The 24,371-nt window shown below is 49.5% G+C and overlaps 3 protein-coding genes across 3 annotated transcripts; 2 read left to right on the top strand and 1 right to left on the bottom strand.

Annotated features, from left to right (window-relative positions):
- The first annotated feature begins 397 nt into the window (after positions 1 to 397).
- On the top strand, positions 398 to 4,226 carry LOC732808 (Binding protein homolog 1). Its single transcript, NM_001291796.1, has 8 exons — positions 398 to 543; positions 1,184 to 1,451; positions 1,546 to 1,760; positions 1,851 to 2,093; positions 2,505 to 2,984; positions 3,084 to 3,238; positions 3,338 to 3,420; positions 3,509 to 4,226. The coding sequence occupies exons 1-8, from the start codon at positions 495 to 497 to the stop codon at positions 4,005 to 4,007; spliced, it is 1,992 nt and encodes a 663-aa protein (NP_001278725.1). The 5' UTR covers positions 398 to 494; the 3' UTR covers positions 4,008 to 4,226.
- A 1,360-nt stretch (positions 4,227 to 5,586) lies between these two features.
- LOC100279176 (uncharacterized) lies at positions 5,587 to 6,152 on the top strand. Its single transcript, NM_001329105.1, has one exon. The coding sequence runs from the start codon at positions 5,621 to 5,623 to the stop codon at positions 5,858 to 5,860; it is 240 nt and encodes a 79-aa protein (NP_001316034.1). The 5' UTR covers positions 5,587 to 5,620; the 3' UTR covers positions 5,861 to 6,152.
- A 1,046-nt stretch (positions 6,153 to 7,198) lies between these two features.
- Positions 7,199 to 17,636, bottom strand: LOC103626522 (Nucleic acid-binding OB-fold-like protein). The gene is made up of 15 exons (XM_008646944.3): positions 17,257 to 17,636; positions 15,974 to 16,715; positions 15,822 to 15,890; positions 15,631 to 15,751; positions 15,099 to 15,210; positions 14,862 to 14,960; positions 14,472 to 14,771; positions 14,288 to 14,395; positions 13,928 to 13,999; positions 13,772 to 13,858; positions 8,563 to 8,634; positions 8,365 to 8,454; positions 7,776 to 7,883; positions 7,604 to 7,672; positions 7,199 to 7,491 (listed from the first exon to the last, which is right to left on the bottom strand). The coding sequence occupies exons 1-15, from the start codon at positions 17,506 to 17,508 to the stop codon at positions 7,417 to 7,419; spliced, it is 2,376 nt and encodes a 791-aa protein (XP_008645166.1). The 5' UTR covers positions 17,509 to 17,636; the 3' UTR covers positions 7,199 to 7,416.
- Between the last annotated feature and the right edge of the window lie 6,735 nt (positions 17,637 to 24,371).

The following is a 24,371-nucleotide window of genomic DNA, read 5'->3' as shown; positions in this document are numbered from 1 at the left end:
ATCAGGTTATATGTTTTTTTTGGTCCAGCCCTACTCACCGGTAGCACGACCCGGACGCGGTTCCAGACTTCCAGTTCGTTCCCGACCACTCGGAGCAGAGGAGCCCGGCCGCTCCCCGCCCCGCCACGCGACTCAACGAATGGAGCGACTCCGCGTGGTCCGAGGCCATTCAGGCCGTCGGATGGACGTGACGGACGGCCGCGGACGGCCCAGCACAGAGAACCCCGCGATTGGCTCGGGCGTCCACGCGTCGTGCTGTTACTGGTCCAGATCAGACTCGTGACGTATCGGCCAACGCGACGGGCGCAGCGAGATCTCGAGGCACCCGGGTTTAAAAGCCGTCCCTCCGTCTCCGTCTCTCCATCAGACAGACGCAGACTCTCTCACCCGACTCGTCAGACGTCAGCCAGCAGTTCGAAACCAAGGATTGATCCAGGAGCTTCCGGAAGGCGAGGCGCGCGCGCAGCGTCGAGGTGCTGGTGCCGGTGCCGCCCATGGATCGGGCTCGCGGATCCGCGTTCCTGCTCGGCGTCCTGCTCGCAGGTACCTACCATGCGACCCCGTCGCCTCGTGCGGTTCTGTTTCCATGAGTTTTTTTTGCTTGTTTTATTTATGTTACTGTGAGATATGTTATGGCATGAGATCTGGAGCTTGGGGTTAGATTTTACGAGTGCCCTGAGATTGCTCGAGCTGGATCTGTGTGAGATATGTTTGTATGCGAGTGAGTCTATATTTTAGATCACAAATTGGGGAGTGGGTGTTGCAGATCCCCCTACCACGAAACTGAGTTGCTTAACCTCTGGCTGGGCTCACACATTACGTAGCTTTTTCATTACTCTTTGCTGCCTCCATCCGTGATTGGTTCAATCGGGATCATGGTATAAGAAGTGAGTGTTAACAATAGTATGGAGCAAACTGTGTGATTCTCATTTCATGCTCTAAACATCCACTCATACAATTTATAATTGAATTAAATGTAGGCGTCTAGTTTTTTTTATGCAGACTATTACCAAAAGCATTTAGATTCAGTGGAACAATCGGAATTGTGTCTGAATTGGCTTTACTGATGTCAAATGCTGCCTCAGTTACACTACATTACAGCTGCTGCTGTATGTGTGCCGGTAACTTCAGAGATAACAAATGATCAGTGTCGCTTACTCACTACTCATCTGTATATATGCAGGATCCTTGTTCGCGTTTTCAGTTGCCAAAGAGGAGACCAAGAAGCTCGGGACCGTGATCGGTATCGATCTCGGTACCACCTACTCCTGTGTCGGTGTGTACAAGAACGGTCATGTCGAGATCATCGCCAATGACCAGGGTAACCGTATCACACCCTCATGGGTTGCCTTCACCGATAGCGAGAGGCTCATCGGTGAGGCTGCCAAGAACCAGGCAGCCGTCAACCCTGAGAGGACCATCTTTGACGTCAAGCGTCTCATCGGAAGAAAGTAACACCTCTCTCCTACAGTTACTTCTGTTGAATTTCGTCTCGTTGTGGGTTATTTCTGGCGTCTTAACTTTAGTAATGCCCCATTTATTTAGGTTCGCGGACAAGGAAGTCCAGAGGGACATGAAACTTGTTCCCTACAAGATTATTAACAAGGATGGCAAGCCCTACATTCAGGTCAAGATCAAGGATGGGGAGAACAAGGTCTTCAGCCCTGAGGAGATCAGTGCCATGATTCTTGGCAAGATGAAGGATACTGCTGAGGCATACCTTGGCAAGAAGATCAATGATGCTGTCGTCACTGTTCCTGGTTAGTAACTGAACAATTCTGCTGGTTACCTCTAGTAGTTGTTATGTAAAAACGTGGCGGCTCACTTCCTTGTGTTGTGTTTTTTTGCAGCGTACTTCAATGATGCGCAGAGGCAGGCAACCAAGGATGCTGGTGTCATTGCCGGCCTCAATGTTGCTAGGATCATCAATGAGCCAACTGCTGCTGCTATTGCCTATGGTTTGGACAAGAAGGGTGGCGAGAAGAACATCCTTGTCTTTGACCTTGGTGGTGGTACTTTTGATGTCAGTATCTTGACCATTGACAACGGTGTGTTTGAGGTGCTGGCCACCAATGGTGACACTCATCTTGGAGGTAAGAGAATTTTCCCATTAAAACTATCTAGCTATCCCATGCACTACGACAATGAAATACTTCTGATTATTGTACTATTATCTTATTACCAGATGCTTATGTTTGACATGTATTAAATTGCATGATGATGCCATATATTCATAGGATTCGGTGATCTGAGTCTGAATGGTTATGTTGCCAAATATATTGATATTATTGTACAGGCTATATATGCATTCAAGTTTATGATGCATGCATGCACTTTTTTAAATGAATGAATCCGCACTGTATATTTATTTGTCATTAGAAGGTACATGGGCACACTTGCTATTATTGTTGATATATTTCATGCATGATCTATCAGCACATTTCCTGTGAGCTTGCACTGTAACTTGCCTATTTATGACTGAGCTGTATCACCTCCTCATTCAGGTGAGGACTTTGACCAGAGGATCATGGAGTACTTCATCAAGTTGATCAAGAAGAAGTACAGCAAGGACATCAGCAAGGACAACCGTGCTCTTGGAAAGCTGAGGAGGGAAGCCGAGCGCGCCAAGAGAGCCCTCAGCAACCAGCACCAGGTCCGTGTTGAGATCGAGTCCCTCTTTGACGGGACCGATTTCTCGGAGCCGCTGACCCGTGCCAGGTTTGAGGAGCTGAACAACGACCTCTTCCGCAAGACCATGGGCCCTGTCAAGAAGGCCATGGAGGATGCTGGCCTTGAGAAGAGCCAGATCCATGAGATCGTCCTGGTTGGTGGAAGCACCAGGATTCCCAAGGTCCAGCAGCTCCTGCGGGACTACTTCGACGGCAAGGAGCCCAACAAGGGTGTCAACCCTGATGAGGCTGTTGCCTTTGGTGCCGCTGTGCAGGGAAGCATCTTGAGCGGCGAGGGTGGTGACGAGACCAAAGGTTCGGCTCATGTTTTTTGTGCTCTTTTGCCACTGGTAGGTGTTTTTTTTGGTAAGTGATCATTCTGCTTACATAAGTGTGATTTTTGCCTTGATGCAGATATCCTCCTCCTTGATGTGGCTCCCCTCACCCTGGGTATCGAGACCGTCGGTGGAGTCATGACCAAGTTGATCCCGAGGAACACTGTCATCCCGACCAAGAAGTCGCAGGTGTTCACCACCTACCAGGACCAGCAGACCACTGTCTCCATCCAGGTAACGGTTACTGCTCCTCTGCTGCCTGAATTCTCCATTGTCAGCTGCGGGATTGGTAGTAATGACCTGTTTGTTTTGTCCTGTAATCCATAAATACAGGTCTTTGAGGGTGAGCGCAGTATGACCAAGGACTGCCGTCTTCTCGGCAAGTTCGACCTCAACGGCATTGCGCCAGCTCCAAGGTGAGCAGCTACCGGAGTCCGGAGATAAATTATTACTCTTTTTGATGAATGGACGAATGAATCCAGTGTTGTCTGATGAACTGTGCAGGGGCACACCCCAGATCGAGGTGACCTTCGAGGTGGACGCCAACGGTATCCTAAACGTGAAGGCGGAGGACAAGGGCACGGGCAAGTCGGAGAAGATCACGATCACGAACGAGAAGGGGCGGCTGAGCCAGGAGGAGATCGACCGCATGGTGCGGGAGGCGGAGGAGTTCGCGGAGGAGGACAAGAAGGTGAAGGAGCGGATCGACGCCCGCAACCAGCTGGAGACGTACGTGTACAACATGAAGAACACGGTGGGCGACAAGGACAAGCTCGCGGACAAGCTGGAGGCGGAGGAGAAGGAGAAGGTGGAGGAGGCCCTCAAGGAGGCGCTGGAGTGGCTGGACGACAACCAGTCGGCCGAGAAGGAGGACTACGAGGAGAAGCTCAAGGAGGTGGAGGCCGTGTGCAACCCCATCGTGTCGGCCGTGTACCAGCGGTCGGGCGGCGCCCCTGGCGGTGACGCTGACGGCGGTGTTGACGACGACCACGACGAGCTGTAGATGGTTGTAGATGGTGGTGGTGACGTGGAGTGCCGGGAGCCGAGCCAAATTTTGTAACGGTGTTTAGCGGCGGACAATACTTATTACTAATCTTGGTGCTGCTCTGCCAATAGCCGTGCTGAGCGTAGTAACTGTTTGTTTGTAATTTTTTTTCTTCTACTTCCTTGGTTGTTCAGGATTCGCATTCGAATTTTATGTGAAAAAAAGAAGGCGCGCTTTTAAAATCTTGCATTTGCCCCCTTGTGGTAATAATGCTAATTAAATGGTGCAAAGTAGATTGCTTGTGACTGGGTTTCGTGTGAGTTGGGATGTTAGATTTGAATGAGTTCTTCAAGAGATTCTCATCCATACCACCATTTTAGGTGCAATTTTAATCTATTCACTACTTTTTCTTCGAGTTGTCATTATTGCCCCACAATCAACTTTTTCAAAGTGCAGACTTGGGAACAGATTAGAGTTCAGAATATTTTATCAAGAGCACAGTGTTTATTTATAGTTTACTTCGACCCTATTCTGTTGTCGTTTTAGCCATTTATTACATGGAATAAGGATTAAACTTAGAGCATCTCCAAAGGGAGTTCTAAACGGAGTTGCCTTTGACACACTCCTATGAATCACCTTATATCATAGACTCCCTAACAGTCTCCTCTAACACCACTGCCATTCTACATAGAAGCAATCGATAGGAGCAGTTTAAGTGTTGCCTTAAAAAAATGAGCAACATTTACTGACCAAATTCACTTCCTAGGACGACATATATTTTGACTTTTTGAGCTGCAGGTTACCATTTCTGAGCTTTCTGAGCTTGTTCTACATGCTTTAGCAACCTTTAACCCTTTCCCCCTCTTGCCCCTAATAAGACCTTATTCAATTATTCCTATCTCATACGGATGAGATGAGATTGAAAAAATTATGAAATTTTTTAACTTGATTGAGATTTAAACTCAATCAATCACACTCAATCTACATGGATTGAAAGCAACAAACTAGCCCTAAGTGATATAGGGGAATATACATGCCCGAAGTGATATGGAGGAATATACATGTTCTTGTGAGAATAGAATAGGGATCCTGAGTCATTTCCTATCTCTTTCCGTAGGGATTTAAGCAATAACAACTTCAGTGGTTTGATACCCCCCAGAAGTTGTTAGTCTTTCCAAACTGGAAACATGGTGATATAACCAAAGCTGTTCCCCCTAAAATATGAACTTGTTCCTGTTGAATGCCATGCTTACAGAATGTTTACTTTTTCCAATTTATTTGGGCAACAATTCTTTCAATACCAGGGCATGCATGCACAGCAATTTATGGCACACTATGTTTTATAATTGTACTTGATTTAAGAGTTTTATTAAATCCTGAATCCATCACGACAGTGTCCCTTTCCTTGACTGTTTCAGGAACTAGCAGCAGTTCAAGGCTTTGTATGGCTAGCAGGCTCCCAACAAGTGAAACAGTGTAGGAAATCTCGGCGGGCCTAAACTCGTCGTACGTACAAGAAGGGCTACAGGCCCATCATCCATATCACATGTATTTTTTTAGGGATTTTACCCGTAAAGCCCAGCTCGCTTCTTTCCTCATCACACCACCAGCCACCAGGGAGGAGAGGAGAGATGATGATGCCGACGGCGGCGTCGCTGATGGACGATCTTGTCGAGGAGTTCCTCATCCGCCTCCCGCCCGACGACCCCGCGAGCCTCGTCAACGCCTCCCTCGTCTGCAAGCGGTGGAGCCGCCTCATCGCCGGCCGCGTCTTCCGCCGCAAGTTCCGCAAGATCCACCGCGCCAAGCTGCTGCACATGGCCCGGGGGCAGGTCTATAGGCAGCGGCGGCGACGGCGGCAGCGGCAGTGATGGAGCGGCCCGTCCGGTCCGACCGTCGATTGGCTGCTTGCTCTGCATCTTCTGGCTTCTGCAACCAGGAAGCTGACTGAACGCTCGCTATTGCCAATAATTAATTAGTACTATTTTCTTCGTTTCTTTTTTTTATTTGTCGTATACGAACTAAAACAGAGTTAGTGATAATGATAATGATAATTTGTAGCAGTGCAAAGTGCCAAACCCCGTTGCCTTGCGTACCTTGTGGATGTATGTTATATAATTTTTATTTTTCTACGTATCATGTATGCCACATGAATAAATTCTAGTATATATATGTCCCGTTGCAGGTTAGGTCTTTTTTTTTCTTGCGCCGAAGGAAGGAGAAGTCACTTTATTATTTTGTCTTTTCTAAATATATAAATAGAATGTTGTGGGATAGGAAAACAGTTACGAAAAGTTCATAAAATAGACTATAGTTCCTCTATATAAAAGATAATAAAAGGAGGATGATCCTAGTTAATAAAATAGAAACTGACGAGAAATGGTTGAGTAACTCCAAGAAGGTGTCGCAGACTACCAGCTGTCTGGAATAACTTCGTTTCAAGAATTTTAAATATTTCAGCTTGTTCTATCTAAATAGGTCTAACTCCACTAATAGGTCTAACTTCATTGGCTCTAGCTTAAAAAAAACCTAATACTATAAGTCGGTTTTATGAAAATTTTCGAAGCTCCTGAAAACGTGTTTCAAAAACACTATTTTTATACCTGCTCATAAAGTTGCACTAAAATTACTCATTATACTATTGGTTACATAACTTACTGATTAATGTCTCTTTCTCCGCTCGTTAATAATCAAGAGTAATTTAGGAAACTCATAAAAATTAATTGAATCGTAGAAGTTGAAGTCTGTGCAAATCAAACACTCTTGAATCATATCTTACTAATCCTTTGAAGTTGTTTTATGATAAAGCTAGAAAACTAAAACTGAAATTTTTGAAGTGAAGCACTCACGAACATGATTAAAAAAGAATATGCTTTACTAGTGACAAAAAGTGGATAGACCTAAGAATATGATTGGAGCTAAGTTCATAGTTGAAGACAAGGGAATTTTAGCTCTCTTGTAGATGGACTGAGCGAGTGTTTGATTCACCTCATAAAGTTTAGTGACTAAAGTTTAGTCAATTTTAGTCTCTAAATTGTTAAACGATAGGACTAAAATAGAATTCTTAGGTCTAAATTTTAGTAGGGTGGCTAAATTTGAGCTACTGCAGTCTTTCCTATTGATCTTTTTTTAAGATATAATCATATAATCCTCAATAAGTGGAAAGAACTCCTAGTCCTCCGCAGTATGAGCCACATGCAGAGTCGTGATATGACAAGAGAAGGGGGCAGACCACCTTCGTTTCTTTCCTCAACCAATCCACAACAGAGAATTTTCAATCAAATTGGCAATCCTAAACTCGATTAATAGAGTCGTTCTTCTTTTTCTGCATTTCAGTAACTTTTAACCGGATATATAATCCGTATGCTGTTCCAATCCAGCTAGCAACCCGAGAAACCGGTCCCAGCAAATGCGCGTCATGGAGATCCTAGCTAACCCTATTAGTGCACATCAGGACTGCCTCCTTCAACTCTTCTTTGCCAAGTGCCGTCTCCACCATCACCTGCACAGCAGCAGCAGCACATGTGGGCAGCAATGTCACTAGCTATCCAAAAAGTACAGTGTGCTGTCTCTAATCTACCTGGACATCTCAGTCAGCTGAGCAAAGTCCTTACCTCCTGGACGCTGTTCCCATACCGCGCCAGGAGCTTGTATTTCGGACCGACCACAGGTGCCATGTAGACCTGCCAAGAAACCATTTTTTGGTTCAGGCCCAGGGAAAACAAAGCTTCGTTCCAGGGGAGGAGTAGGAGTAGTTCTTCGAGGAAGCAAGGTAGCGCAGCTCACCTGAAACGTCGGAGCTAACCCTGGGCTTTGGAAGAACCGTCCTTTATAGACATCTCTTACACCCTCTGTTCTCCGCATCTCTTCCATGAGGGCGTCTACCTCGGGCCACTAACAAATTATTCAATCATGCATCCAAGGGTTACAAGGCATGGACATTAATATACAAAAAAAAATGCAGCTTAGATCCAACGCAACCAAAGAAAAGGAGCTGTGGATCATATGTGGGAAGTTCCCAAGCTTGAAAACCCACTGGTAATTCAGGTCGAGCAGTCCAAGTTTTCCATGGACAAACCCATCTGTGCACAAAAGAAACTACAGACCACAAGCTGATGCAAGTAGCGGAAGCGGAGTACTACGTGCCCACACGGGAAAAGAGGAAGGCTTGGTCCTCATTGTGCAGGCAACACACTATTGTACTCCCTCTGTCCCACAATATAGTTCATTTTACCACTTGCCTTTTATGTCTATATTCAAATAAATAATAATGAATCTAGACACATATACAAAACACAATTAGTATGGATCTAATAAAAAGCCAAAACAAAATTTGATTTGGAACATAGGGAGTAGGTCATAATTTAACGCAGACCTCGAAATCTGCTTGCACGGGTTCAAGAGCTCCACCAAACGATAAATCCTCACCAACGACTGATTCCAAAGCACCTACGGATGGATTTGGCTGCATATCGGAGTTCAGTGCAAGAATTAAAAAAAAATGGAATAACTAAAACCACCAATGTGTGAATAACATGGTCACAAATGTTTATCAAAGGAAATGATCCATTACCTTTACATCTTTAAGTGACAAAAATATGCGGATATTATTATAGTCAAGTTGGATAACTTTAGCATCCACAACCTGGAAACGAAAACACAACTCAGAAACTATAACACTATTGTTAGAATACCCGATTAGGGTTTGGGGTTCTCCCCGTGTAATTATTGTCTCGCCACTCTGTAATGGGCCTGGCCCAGTTACTCCAGTCTATTTAATAGATTGCCCAACCCCTGTTAGGGTTAGGGTTTCAGTTATTCCAATATGGTATAGAGCCAGTCTTTTTTTTTCCCTTCTCCCAGCCGCCGGCACAGGCGCCGCCACCCCTGCACCAGCGCCGGCCGTCCCCCTGCTCCCTCTCCTCCCCTGCGCCGCCGTCCGTGCTCCACTGAGCCGCGCCGCCCGCACTCCTCTGCGCGCGCCGCCGGCACTCCTCTGCCCGCGCGCCGCCGCTCTCTCCTCCCTTCTCTTCCCTCTCTCCATCCACGCCTACCGCTCCAAGATTGAGGCCGTGCTCGCCCGCATCTGCGACGGCATCCTCGCGCTCCTCGATTCCCACCTCGTCCCACGCCGAGCAGCGCCGCCCAAGGCCCCGCGCAAGGTCACCGAGCCACCCTGCCGGCGCGCCCCGACCCCGACCGACCGAGCGCCCTTGCAGCTCGACGCTCCGGCCGACCGCGCCACTGCACCGAACGCTGCTGCCGCCGCATCAGCGCTCTTCCGCGCACTGCGCGTGCCCACGCGCGCCAGGAAGCCGACGTTCAGCCGCCATCTCCCCCAGGCCGGACCCGTGCGCCTGGGCCCTGCTGCGCCGCGTCACCCGCGCGCCCCGACCGTCGCGCCCTGGTGCCAGCAGTGCCGCCACGCCGACCGAAGTCCCGACGTGCCAGGAGCTCACCCCGCGCGACAACCGCGCCCTGCCCCTGCGCGTTCGACACCGACACCGCGCCGAGGACCGGGCTCGACACCCGCAGGACCCGACGCGCCCTTCCTGCTCGCGCTGCGCGCCCTTCCTGCTCGCGTCCGTCGTCCCCGCGCCGTCCGGCGCACCCGCCCGGAGGATCCGCGCCCGGCTGTCCAGTCCGCGCCTCCCTGCGCCGGCTGACCGCGCCCCGGCCCCAGCAGCGCTACGACCCTCCTGCACCGCTCATCATGAGCTTTACCTCGCCCGCCGCTCTCGTAACTGTGCGTGTCCTCCTTCACGACGGCCAGCTCATCCGGGGCATGTTCCTTTCCTTCGATCCAGTCTGGAACCCTATTCTTCAGGACTGCGTCGAGGTCCACCCTCAGGCGGGCCGTCACGTGCCTGGACCGCTTGTCTTCCCACGTGCTGCGATCGCCTCCCTAGCGGTTGAACCCGTGCCATCTCCCTCCCTTCCTAGTGCCTCTGTCGGGGCACCCTCTCTGGCCCTCTCCGCTCACACCGTACATTCGCCACTTCCACCTCCCCGAACCACCACCGATTGGGTGGTTGACTCCGGGGCCTCCTTCCACACTACCCCCACCACTAATTCGTTACTCCACTCCCATCCACCCCACCCCTCACATCCTACCTCCATCGTCGTCGGCAACGGTTCCACCCTCCCGGTCACCTCAGTAGGTACATCGGTTCTTCCAGGACCATTCTGCCTTAACGACGTCCTTGTTGCTCCCGGTCTGACTCATCCCCTTCTCTCGGTTCGTCGCTTCACTAGTGACAACCAGTGCTCTATGGAGTTCGACCCCTGGGGCCTCACCATACGCCACCTTCCCACACATGCTGTGCTCGCTCGCTGTGACGGCTCCGGCCCCCTCTATTCTCTTCACTTGCCCTCCACTCCCCATACCAGAGTAGCCTCATCTCCTGTACTTACTACTACCACCACATCACATGCTCTTGCTACTACCACCACCTCCTCCGCCATTTGGCACCGTCGCCTCGGGCACCCTGGACCTGACGTCATGTCCCAGCTTTCTGGCCACTCCGACATATCATATACTCGGGGCTCTTCTGAGCGTCTCTGTCATGCTTGTCAGCTCGGCCGTCACTCCCGTCTTCCTTTTTCCACTTCCACGTCCAGGGCTGTTCAGGCCTTTGATCTTGTCCACTGTGATCTCTGGACATCTCCTGTCCTTAGCCTCTCCGGCTACAAATACTACCTGGTCATTCTGGATGACTACTCCCATTTCCTTTGGACTTTCCCTCTTCGGTTGAAGTCCGACACATTTACCACCCTCACTCACTTCTTCGCCTGGGTATCCACCCAGTTCCGGCGCCCGGTCCGTGCCCTGCAGTGCGACAATGGCCGCGAGTTCGACAACAACGCCTCCCGTTCTTTCTTCCTCACTCACGGCGTCCAGTTGCGTCTCTCGTGTCCCTACACCTCTGCTCAGAACGGCCGGGCCGAGCGCATGATTCGCACCACCACCAACATGATCCGCTGCCTTCTCTTTCAGGCGTCTCTCCCTGCCACCTACTGGGCAGAGGCCCTTCATACTGCCACGCATCTCCTCAATCGTCTTCCATCGAAGGCGGTGAGCCACCCTACACCTCACTTTGCCCTGTACGGCACAGCCCCTTCCTACGACCACCTGCGCGTGTTCGGCTGTGCCTGCTACCCCAACACTTCCGCTACCGCCCATAACAAGCTTTCTCCTCGCTCCACTCGCTGTCTCTTCCTCGGCTACTCCCCTGACCACAAGGGGTATCGGTGCCTGGACCTCACCTCCCACCGCATCATCATCTCTCGTCATGTCGTCTTCGACGAAGATGTGTTTCCCCTTGCAGGCTCCACCCCACCCACCGATCTAGACTCACTCCTCGAGTCTGATCCGGTTCCCCCCCACCCCCGGCGCCCCGCCTTGCGCCGTTACCCGTACCTCGTGCGGCCACGACGCCTCCGCTCGCGCCCATTCCCGCGCCACGCGCGGCCCCGTCGCTCACGCCTGCGCCACGCGCGGCCCCGACGACCCCGCCTGCGCCACGCGCGGCCCCGACGACCCCGCCTGCGCCACGCGCGGCCCCGTCGACCCCGACTCGCTTCGCCGACCCCGCGCTCGTCTACCACCGTCGTAGCCACGCCGCCGCCTCGGCGCCCACCGACCCGGGCCCGTCGACGAGCACGGCCCGCTTTGCCGACCCCGCCGTCGTCTATCACCGCCGCGAGCCGGCCATACCCGTCGCTCCCGACGTTCCGGCGGCCCGCTCCGAGTCGTCAGTGTACCACCCGGTCGCCATCCACCGCGACCCCGGGCACATCCACCCGATGGTGACTCGGCGCGCCGCTGGCGTTCTTCGCCCCGTCGACTGGCTGATCCTGGCAGCGGATACGACCTGCACTCCTCCGGATGCATCCCCTGTGCCCTCCTCTGTTCGAGCTGCCCTCGCCGACCCACATTGGCGTCGTGCCATGGAGGAGTACGCGGCCCTCTTGGCCAACCACACCTGGGACCTGGTGCAGCGTCCACCCGGCACCAACGTGGTTACCGGCAAGTGGCTATTTCGCCACAAGCTGACCTCGGACGGCTCCCTCGACCGCTACAAGGCCCGTTGGGTCCTTCGGGGCTTCACCCAGCGCCCCGGAGTGGACTACGACGAGACCTTCAGCCCCGTCGTCAAGTTCGCCACTGTTCGCGCCGTCCTCTCCCTCGCCCTCTCCCGCGACTGGGCGATCCACCAGCTCGACGTCAAGAATGCCTTCCTCCATGGCACTCTGATGGAGACTGTCTACTCAGCCAGCCCACCGGTTTCATCGACGCTGACCGTCCGGATCTGGTCTGCCGGCTAAACCGGTCCCTGTACGGCCTCAAGCAGGCGCCACGGGCGTGGTACAGTCGCTTTGCCTCCTACCTGGCCTCCATCGGCTTCGTCGAGGCCAAGTCGGACACGTCCCTGTTCATCTACCGGCGCGGCGACGACACCGTCTACCTCCTGCTCTACGTCGACGACATTGTGCTCACGGCATCCACCGCCGACCTTCTACAGCGCACGATCGTCGCCCTTCAGCGGGAGTTCGCGATGAAGGACCTGGGGCCCCTACACCACTTCCTCGGCATCACCGCCGAGCGCCGGCCTCAGGGTCTCTTCCTCCACCAGCGCCAGTACGCCATCGACATCCTGGAGCGGGCTGGCATGTCTGACTGCAAGCCCTGCTCCACGCCTGTCGACACTCAGGCAAAGCTCTCTGAGGACGACGGGCCTCCGGTCGCCGACGCGACGTCCTACCGGAGCCTGACCGGCGCGCTCCAGTACCTCACCTTCTCCAGGCCCGACATCGCCTACGCCGTCCAGCAGGTGTGCCTTCATATGCACACTCCGCGGGAGCCCCACCTCACCGCTCTCAAGCGGATACTGCGCTACCTCCGCGGCTCCCTCGACTACGGCCTCCTACTTCGACCATCCCCGACGTCGGAGCTCGTGGTCTACACCGACGCTGACTGGGCTGGCTGTCCCGACACGCGCCGGTCCACCTCCGGTTACGCTGTGTTCCTGGGCGCCAACCTCGTCTCTTGGGCCGCCAAACGGCAGCCCGTCGTCTCTCGCTCCAGCGCTGAGGCCGAGTACCGCGCCGTGGCTAACGGCGTGGCAGAGGCCTCCTGGCTGCGACAGCTCCTCCACGAGCTCCACAGTCCTCTTCAGCGCGCCACCCTCGTCTACTGCGACAACGTCAGTGCGGTCTACCTCTCCACCAATCCCGTGCAGCATCAGCGCACGAAACACGTGGAGATCGACCTGCACTTCGTCCGCGAGCGTGTTGCTGCCGGTGACGTTCGGGTTCTCAGCGTCCCCACCACGCTGCAGTTTGCTGACATCTTCACCAAGGGGTTACCGTCGAGTGTCTTTTCAGACTTCCGATCCAGTCTCAACATCTGTACAGGATAGAGTTGTGACTGCGGGGGGGGTGTTAAAATACCCGATTAGGGTTTGGGGTTCTCCCCGTGTAATTATTGTCTCGCCACTCTGTAATGGGTCTGGCCCAGTTACTCCAGTCTATTTAATAGATTGCCCAACCCCTGTTAGGGTTAGGGTTTCAGTTATTCCAATAACTATGAGCATTCAGCAGTATTAAACAAAACTAAGACAGATTTGTGTGATATTCAAAGGCAAAAGGTAAAATCAGATGGAAAAGTGGCAAAACCTACTCATATAAAAGAAAGTGATATATTGTTCTGAAATGCCAACAACTAAAAAAGGAAGATGATAAATAAAGGGAGGCTCGTAACAGCAAACTGCTAGAATTACCTGACCAATTTTGTAAGAAACTGCTGGATCTAAGGTGTCATCCCACGACACTTCCCACTGCTGAATCAACGCAGGAACACCTTCAACCTTCGAAAGAAACAGTCAGATGATAATATTTGATGAAAATCATACAGCGCTAGCAGGAACTGGATCTACCTCAACAAATATCCCAAAGTAAACAAATCTCTTGATAGTGCACTGAATAATATCTCCAACGTTGAGCCTAGCCTGCAGAATAAGGAAGTAGTGAATACCACGCAAACCAATTAGGGTAATAGAGAAAGTGTCTTTCCGTTTCAGCTGTGAGTGAATGTTGTGGTTTTCAGTGATGAACTCGTGATGCAGAAAGAAAGAGTCAAATATTCAACACAAGACATCTTGATTCCCCTCCTAGTTGCTCTTGTATATCGGTGCTTTGCAACTAGATAGATAGTTCAACATTTTGTTGATGATCTTTCAAGTTTGATGGCATAAATACATCCATAAAAGTAAGGAGCATATAAACAAGGAATGTACCATCAGGTTTTTCTTTTTCTGGATCATTTCTTCGCTCTCTTTTGGCTTCATAGAGAAAAATATCCGCTTGGAATTTCTGTCGGCCAGGACAACTGATACTCGGAGTCTCTGTGAAAAAACAGTATGCTAACTACAATAATATCAATGCACAAAAAATGGTAGGACACTAAATTCAGATGCATACTTGACCAATAAATGAAGATAAAAACTTGGATTTTTCTTGGTTGTATGCTCGAATAAGATCTTCAAACTTCGGCTTAGATGACAGAGATTCTTGGTCCTCACCAGCTATTTTGGAAACTGAGCTAGATTCTGGTTCTAGGTTTGTGTCATTAACCTCAAAACTATCCTCTAATCCCAAACTCTGCTTGTACAAGGAAGGATCGCCACCCTTCCTTCTTAACCAAGTCTCAAAGGCTAAGAATTTCCACTTTGTAGCAAGATTACGGTACGGTAAGAAACCTATCAGTGAGTCAAGTGACACCTGGCAAGGAAAACATAACAGGGCTCAGAAAAGAACAATTCTATAATTTGATAAAATATGAAAATATATGAAAGCTAACTACAAACTTACAACAAACCCCTTCGCACTGCAATTTATCAGCTCCACCTCAACCTTTTCTCCGGTACTTGCGTAATTCTCTAACCTTGTCCAGTCACTCTCTGTGATGTCCTGCATTAGTGACCCAGTAACTTAATTTTAATATAAATGTCAAGTACAGCCCTATAAGGAGAATACCTAATGCCATTGAAGCTATATCCATTCTAAGAAGTGTTGTTGTTGTGCAAAACCTTAATAGTAGCAAATTACCTCTAATTTTGATGGTAACACATTTCCCCCATCATCAACATAATTTTTATTATCAGTAGCAGTCATCTTTTCATCTACTTCAGATGGCAATATTTCAGCAGATTGGTTTTCTCTACAAAGTAACAAATGACATGTTAATTGTAAGATAATAGCATGCATGAAACCTGCACAGCACAAAAGCAGGGGACAAAGGAATGCTCAATTATTCCAGCCACATGATGTTCTTAATATGTTACCAAAATGGTAGATGCGTACATGTCATAATCACCTACATGCAATCACAAGTACATGAGTGTGGAGTAAGCAATTAAATGTGCACGAAACAATAGCAAGACACATGTGTACTAGATAACTTTACACCGTTATCATGATAAGAAAATACAGGCGTGATGTAGAACTTCATAACCACTGTACAAATCCATGCTTTTCAACCGTTTCAGCAATATTTTCAATGTGATCTTCAAATAAGGAACCAGATATCAAGTGGTAAAAGTTATGTCTAAAAATATAACTGCATAGTTCCTGAAGAAACCTTCTAGGTTTTCCTTGCAAGAAAGCCTGCATAGAGAAATTGTTGCTGGTAGCTGATTGGTTATCTACTGGTCCAGCAGTGCTTGTTTCTTGGATGAAAGTTTGAGCTGATGGCTGTAGTCCTTGAAAATACCAACATAACATTAGCATAATAGTTGAACAAAAATTACAGCTACTTTGTGCCTTCCTTACCTGCAGCAGAATCATCATCGAGCCCAGATGATTCATGGACATTTTCGGTTGCTATTTTTTCATCAAGAGCTGAAATTTGGAACATACGCATAATCAGCCTCAAAAGGAACTGTTTAATTTTTGGCTCACTGTTTGAGGGCATTGTACCTCACCATTTTCTGCCTCAAGTTCGCTGTTATCCTCTGTAGCAGAAACTGTGGCAGGGCTAGCGGAGGCATGGTCCTGCTCTGGGTTTACAGTATCTTTTGCAACATCTGGCTTTTGAAGGAGAGAAATGTTCCTTAAGTCCTCATTCATATCTTTCCTCATTTTCAGGTTAACATTTGGCTTAATTTTGAGCTTGGACTTCAGATCATCATCCTGACTCTGGTGCACGGTGGGTTTCCGCAAGGCGACATCCACCTCGCCTGTTCTTGAGATGCTCCCCGCCTCACTGAACTCTGTTGCGGCAGCTAAACTCTCTTTACTGGGCCAACTATCTTGCACCGGAGTGCCCCTTAACTTTGGATTGCTCCCAATTGGCCGCGACAAGATAAACAAAGGTGCATCTTCACTTGCTTTGCTTCCAACTGGTCGCGACTGAGCCAGAGAAGGACCATCTTGCTTCGGTTTGCTTCCTGCTGGTCGAAGTAAAGTCAATGGAGTCCCTCCTTGGATAGGTCTGCCCATACTGGGCTTGGAAATATTCAAAGAACTTTTGGATTCGGTCGGCTTGCTTATTGTTGGCCGTGTCGTATTCAAAGAGGGCCCACTTTCTGATGTGTCAAAACCCTGACCCTTCTTATTAGCTTCCATGCAGTCCCTCAGAATATCATCGAGCTTGTCTCTATTTTTGGCAATTAGTTTCTCCACATCGAGAGACGAGGCATCCGGATCTGACTTCTTAAGAAGAATCTGAAAGAGTGATCCCATAAGAGATGCATGTCAAATGCAGCGGATAGCATCATATATACAGGAGATAATTACTAACGACTCTTGCGTTTCCGATGGAGTTCAAATCTAATTATGCACCTGTAATTTACCTTATTATTATTATTTGGATGCGTTATTATGTTCAAAAGCATACTATACTGATCAGGTACACACACAAAAAAAGTGTACCATCCAGACAGTCCCCGAAACGGCTAAGCTAAAGCGAACACAAGTACACAACTACTGCTATGATGAACTCTATCTATCATTTAAGTAGCAGTGGAGCAATGTGAAATTAAATCGAACCCCAAAGCACGCCTACCGTGTCCAGCAGTTCACCGTCACCTAAAACACTGTTCGCAAGGTGGAATTTGAATATAGGGATAATGATGGTAAGCTGCTGCTGGAGATATTAAACGTCCATTCAAATACTAGTGAGCAAAGAAGGCATTTTTATCCTGGTCGTCATATTCTCTAGAGACGATGTGAAGCAAGCAGGAATGCGCAGAAACGGGGGGCGGACCTTGGCGAGGGTAAGCTTGGGGTCCTCCCCGAGGAACCTGCCGAAATCCAGCTCCATAATGTCCCACTTGTCGAGCGGGGGCAGGTCCTCTGCAGCGCGCGGCGGCGGCGGCGCCCGGACGAGGCGCACCCGCCTGGCGCCGGAACGCGGAGACCCGCGGCGGCGGAGGAAGATGATGAAGGGGCGCGTGGCCGCGGTGCTGTAGCCTGCGAAGACGCCGGCCGCGGGCGCGGCACCCGCGTAGGCCTCCATGGGTGGCCGGTCCCGTGTGAAGCAGTGGAGAAATCGCGAAGAACCCAAGAGGGTTCACCGTTCACGGATGTCAGTCACCGGCCTGCCGCCGAGGCAAGATAACGTGCAGTATCGAGCGGTGCGTGAGTGAAAGCGGGGAAATCATAAATACGTGTTCACATGTAGCAAGCGTAGTTTAGGGAATCCGTATTCGCTGTAGATCAGACGGACTCCAGACTTTGGTCGGTTTAATTAACCCTAAACCTTAAAAAACTGGCTATTTAAATTCATACCCTAGTTTTGTCACTTCCTTATTTTTACTCTTAACCATATTTTTTTCTCAGTTTGTCCCTTATGCTCTATATGTCTCTATAGCAATGGAAAGATAAAACTGAACCAAAAAAATACGACTTCGAATTAATTAGGCATGCGGCTCACGGAGACGTTTCTTCTCCACGGCTACACATGTCTACCTGCATGACACGTCTCGCGATACTAGCCAATAATCAACTAATTAAGTTTGTTTCTTTTTTGAGAAAAAGAAAACTATAGCAATGCGAAGAACTACATGCAAAGGAAGGAAGCCCATACGTGTAGCCACCTTCATCACTACCACGCTAACTAGACACTTTACTTTTAACCCATCATTTTTTTGCAATTATATCCGTGGGTTATCGAGTATTTTCCTTTTAGTATAGAGGAAACGTGCTGAGACACGATCGTAGACAAGCGGAAGAGGTGTCGCACGTCAGGCTAGCTATCGAGTATTTTCCTCTATAGAGTGTTGGTTTGAAGACCTTCTGCACCACTGCATGGAGTCAGTCTCGTCCTCACTATCGTCGCTGATTGCAGGTCGGAGGCTCACGGCTCTGAGATAATTCACTAATTTTTATTCTTTCATACTCATACATATTCTTTAATAGTTTGTTTCTTTATTTGCGTACATCTTATATATTTAGCTGTAAACTTTCAATTCTAGTGAAACAATTACCTGCTTTTCTGATTAGGTCTTAGATGTTGTCGAAGAAATGTCTTTTTATAAGAAACAATGAATGTGATGGAGTTATATCCTTCATTAGTCCTTGTTCGGTTATTCCTATCTCATATGGATTGAATGAGATTGAAAAAACATTATGAAAGATTTTAACTTATTTGGATTTAAACACACTCAATCTCATCCAATCCACATGCACTGAGAACAAAACAAACAAGCCATTAAGCTAATCATGTTAGCTCCAAGGTATAAATATATTATTATTTTGATCGACTTTATTCTTTGATAATTATCAGACATGTTAAATTAAATATATATCAATGTATTTATTTTTTCATGTAAAATATTAGGGTATATATATATACCATAAAAAATTATACAGTCTAGAGGGCCTATCGTATGAGTAGGGGTGTAAATAGTATTGATATTATCCGTTCATATTCGAATTTGATCCGTCCAAGAGGGCTGAGATCCTATCCGTATTCGAGTCCGGCTACTCAGTACCCGATCTGTATTCGTACTCTTAAAGCTAGATATTTTAGATGTCGATAACCATTCAAATTTTATCCGACACAACTTGATAATATTTGTATTCGATCCAAATTGGAAGAGAAAATATGAAAACAAATATAAAATAAGTAATATCCGTCCGTATCCGATTTGAGTACACATCTCCACATAAGCTAGCCTAGGGTCCTCAAAATCATAGGACTGGGGCTAACCAGGGGGAAAAAATCATACATGACACTGTGCTTGGTACGGAGCACGAGAACGCTCACATGTAGCACTGTACTTTGCCCTTAGATCGATGTTAGGATCTAACTTAGATAAATATATATAGTTTTTGAGAGACGAATTTTGGATGTTAAAAATGGAAGTCATGTACACGTTGCTGATCTATCTATAATCCACATGCATCTGTGAGCTGCAAGACAACACGCAAAAAATTAAAACAAAGCTTATACAGTGACCGTTAAAGAGATGTGACGCTAACCTGCTCAACAATCCAACTTTATTGGAACGAAGAACGCGCTATTGGTTCGCTTGCTCTCTCCACTGTACTATTTTTTTTCTCCTTCTAATATAACATCCGTACGGTGAGAAGGGATGTGTGTGGTCCAGTATGTGGCATGTGTGCGCAGTCGCAGAAGCCTAAGGACAAGAGAGTATGGCGAATAAAGGAGAAAGTTATGTGTGCATAGTATAAATAGGTCGTTGTGCACGCATGCATATGCATATCGTATTTGTATATTGGCCTGGCCGGTGTCCAAATCAGCAGGAGTGGAAAGAAAAACGATAACAAAAGAAAGAAAGAAAGAACATCATACCATGAATCCAAATATTTAATCCCTACTCTCTTAAACACGTAGGTCCGTTCCTCTCCTCTGTTTCCCGTATACCAACTGATCATAGATGGGCCACGAGAAAACCACTTAAGTCCAACACGATATAAAGGCATACGCAACGCATCACTCTCATCTAGTACCACATTGCTAGTTGCAGAAAGACGAGCGTCCGAGAGCGGGATATATATAAAAAGGGGTTGTGATCCTTTTTAACTTATAACTTTCTTGGCGCTTTTTGGATAAAATAAAGTATACTATTTGTGCAATATCTGATATGTGGACAATATGTTCACCTTGACATTAACTTTAATTTTTATGAGTATATTAAATACAATCGCACGTCATCACAATGTAATGTATGGGCATTGTGCTAATTATTAATTAAAGAGGGGGGAGGGTTGGCCACAGAGTGTGTGCGCGCGGAGGGGATCCCATCCACATGGAGATCCGGACGGAGGGGCGCGCGCGCATTGGGCGGGTTGCATGCATGAGAGGCGTACGTGAGCACACGTAACCGCAGCTCCGCCCACAAAGACAACACGTCCCCCCCGGCCGGCCCTCTGATTGATGGATGCTCTGTTACTGTTAGGCCTCTCTCAACGTACGGCACGAGATGGACCGCATATGTACGTACTGCTTGCTACTAATCCGACCGAAACAACAGTAAATAATTAACGCGGATATATAAAAAAAAATTATGCATGCATATTTATATATGTCACCTTCATCCTTCTCATGCATACTATCATCGAATCTTTGGCTCTCTCTAGCTAGCTAGCTATAGCATGCATGGTAAAGCAGCCGGAGCTGCTGTCGTCCATGGTGGTGGGCTCGCTTAGCTTTTGAAAGCTAGGCAGACGGTAGGCTAGCTGTAGCTCTTGGTTAGTTCTTGCCCGCGGCCCACTTGCATTGGTTTTGGTTCAAACGACTGTTTGCATTTGCAGCCACGACGCACATGAGCTCCAGCCTCCGATTTTTTTCTTTATTTCTTTCATACATATCACCATAAATATGACATGCCGCCGCCTACATCATCTTAGGGCAGCAAGCCTAGTACTGCACTAATTAAAGCAAACGGATTAGCTCCCAAAACAAACAGGAGGCGCCAAACCAAAACCTTTCTCGTGCAGCTAGCCATGACCAAAGAGGAAAGCAGCAGCTAGCAGATGAGCTAGCCGAGTAGATATATGCACCAGTACGTAGAGTCCAGCTCCAGCTCCATGTACGTAGCTGCTAGCTAGTCCATGAACGCCACGGCCTCTTCTTCCAGCAACAGCCAAGCCCACGACGACGCCGACCTGCCGCCGCGCTGCGAATGGGACTTTCGCCTGGCGGCCACCGTGCCGACCACGGCCCTGCCAGGGGCGTCCGACGCCATCGGCAGCGTCGACCTGGACCCCACGGGCCGCCTCCTCGCCACCGGCGGCATCGCCCGCAAGATCCGGATGTACGACGTGCCCTCCATGCTGCTGCCGCCGCCGGATAGCGCCGGCCCCGCCCCCGCCCCCGCCCCCGCCGCGTGCATCTGCGTGCCGGCCAAGCTGAGTAGCGTGCGGTGGCGCCCGGACGGGGGAGCCGCGGTGGGGTGCGGCGACTACGACGGCGTGGTCACGGAGTACGACGCGGAGCGCGGCGTGGCGTCGTGGGAGCGCGACGAGCACGGCGGCCGCCGCGTCTGGTCGCTGGACTACGCCCCGCCGGGGGCGCCGGCGGCCATGGCGGCGTCCGGGTCCGACGACCGCACGGCGCACGTGTGGGACCCGCGCGCGCCCTCGTGCGGCTGGGCCACGGCGCGCGCCGGCGCCGCCGTGCTGTGCGTGGAGTTCGACCCCTCGGGGGCGCCCCACCTGGCCGTGGGCTCCGCGGACCGCCGCGCCCACGTGTACGACGTGCGCGCGCTGGGCCGCGGCGCGGTGCACGTGGCGCGCATGGAGGGACACGCCCGCGCCGTGACGTACGTGCGGTGGGCGGGGCCGGGGCCGGCGGAGAGGAGGAGGGTGGTCACGTCGGCGGCCGACGGGACCCACCGGCTGTGGGAGTGGCCGCCGGGCACGTCGGAGCAGGGGGCCGCGGCGCGGGAGGTGCGGTCGTACAGCGGCCACGCGAGCGCGCGGAGCTTCGTGGGGATGGGCGTGTGGCGAGGGGCCGGGCTGGTGGCCAGCGGCTCCGAGTCCAACCACGTCTTCGTCTACGACCTCAGGTGGGCCAAGCCCATCTGGGTGCAGCCCTTCGCGTCTCACGGCCCAGTCACCATCGGACCCGAGCAAGTGGACGCTCACGCTCCTGCTGCTGGTGCTGGTGCTGGTGGGTTCGTCAGCGCGGTGGCGTGGCGGCAGGGCAGCCACAGCGACGACCCCGACGGCGGGGCTCTCGTCGCCGGCGGATCCGACGGCGTGCTCAAGGTGTTCACGTGCCGACGGCGGCGCGGGGTCATGGCCATGGACACGGACTGCACCCCGCCGCCTGACTCTGACGAGGCGGAGGACAAGAATTGAAGCGCATCCGTTTCCTTCCCTTCCTTTGTCCTGCTTTTTTTTTTATTTCTGGTTCCCTTTTTACTGTTTCTTTTTATTTATTTATTGTTCGTTTCAGACAAAGAAAACAGGACTTAAGCAACAGCAGAAACAACAACAAAGGGCAACGACGTAAGGACACAAGAAGAGAGACTGATGACGTTTGAGGATAATTTTTTTTCCTTCTCCTTTCTTTTTTTTTTCTTGGTGATGATGATGATGAAGCATCCCTGACAATGTACTGATCTATTTTTTAAGCAGTGTAATAATAATAAAAGATCCACGATGACAGGCACCATCGTTTCTTTAGTCACTCGGTCACTCCACAACTCACGGGCGTCACATGTTCTCTGTTTTTTTACTGCACATGCATACACTGCACTTCTGCTGCAGCAACAACAATGGAGTTCTACATGTTTTCTCCACTATCTCTCTCTCTCTTCTTTTGTTTCGAGGAAATACATGATTTCTCCTTCAGCTGCAATGAACCTGCCATGGCTCTGTGCAGCTCTTCATATTCTTCTTCTTCTTGTTGTGATTCTTTGCTGTAACTCTTCTGTTTTCTTTCTAGAATAATGATTGTGCTTCATTGTTTTTGTGTCGGGCTGCTACTGCTACCTCACAAATAATCCATATCCATCTCCTCCTCTTGCTCCCCAAATACTGCACAGCATCAACTGCATGGGCTGTGCAATTAGGATCGGAGTGCTTAGCATCGTCGTGAGGCCTAGGGCCTGTCTCCAAGACCCAACCCAGGATTAGAGACTGTGTGTACAGTACGGCACACATCACTAGTCTGCTGTCTTGCTGTAACACTTGCTTGGATAAGCTTTCCTTTGCTTGCTTAGCATGCAATGGAGAGACGACAGCTCCAACGTATACGTATACCCCTCCCCTCTCGTTGCCTCAGCATTTCCTCTTCTCCAGTTCTTCCTTGCATTGAGAGGCTGTTCTTCTCCAGTTCCCTCAACGTTTCGTATATTAATCTGTTCTGAGCACACAAGTGTTCCACTTCCACCCAAAAAGCCACAGCGCGGCCTGGTTCAGAGTATTTTTTTTAGCGCGCATGCTTAGCAAGACGGGGCATACTTTTCCTCATCATCCCCTACTACTACTTAATCCTGCAGAGAGACATATATACTGACAATTTGCAGCGAGGGCAGGCAGCTATAGCCCTTGATATGTCCTCGCGCATGCATGAGCTGGACCTGCTTATACAAATTACAAAAAAAAAAAACCCAATCTCGCCCGCGGATTATATACAATTCTCAATTTGAAACAAGACATTGACTTGCATCCCCATCATTGCAAGTACAGAGATAGATGAGCCCTAGCTAGCCAGTGCATGTTCCAAGCCACGTTAGTTGTTTTAATCAGCGGCGCGCAGCAAGCAAGCAGCGCCATCGTCGTCGTTTCCGCGCGCGTTCTTTTAATCGTCGGCTAATCACATTTACATACATGGATGGATGGACAAGGACAGGAAAGTACGTGGTGCTGCCGGTGAAGTTGTTAGGGGGTGTTTGGTCTAAGGAATCACTACATCCAAATTGAGGTGGTACATCATGGGTTCATTCCTCAAATTTGGTGGGATGATCCTATTCCTCATATTAGTACTAACTAATTAACTATGAGGAATGAGGTGGTGATGGATCAACTCATTCCATTCCACAAACCAAACAAAAATAGTGAGGAGTGAGAAGATGATGAACTAGCTCATTCCTTAAACCAAACACCCTATTAATCCGGGGCGTGGAGATGAGTTCAGAGTTGAGAGAGAGAGATAGAGAGAGAGATGAAGCTCTTATTATTCAGAGCTTCAGACAGAAGATTCCTTTTCCATCGCATCCTCCGTCATTCAGAGCAACAATGCAGATAGTTTAACAAGTGCGCCGCCTAGTTTTTATATTATATATTATACATAACATAGAAAGAGAGAGATGCGAATTCGTATGGCGATTAGGTTCTTGTCCACCACATGCAAACGCGCCAAGTCAATCTCTGCCAACAAGTATAGTATTCCATGCCGCTCCT

Source organism: Zea mays, chromosome 5, assembly GCF_902167145.1.
Source record: "Zea mays cultivar B73 chromosome 5, Zm-B73-REFERENCE-NAM-5.0, whole genome shotgun sequence".
Lineage (NCBI taxonomy): Eukaryota > Viridiplantae > Streptophyta > Magnoliopsida > Poales > Poaceae > Zea > Zea mays.
The sequence above is the reverse complement of the archived record's forward strand: the minus strand, read 5'-3'. Positions and strand labels throughout refer to the sequence as shown.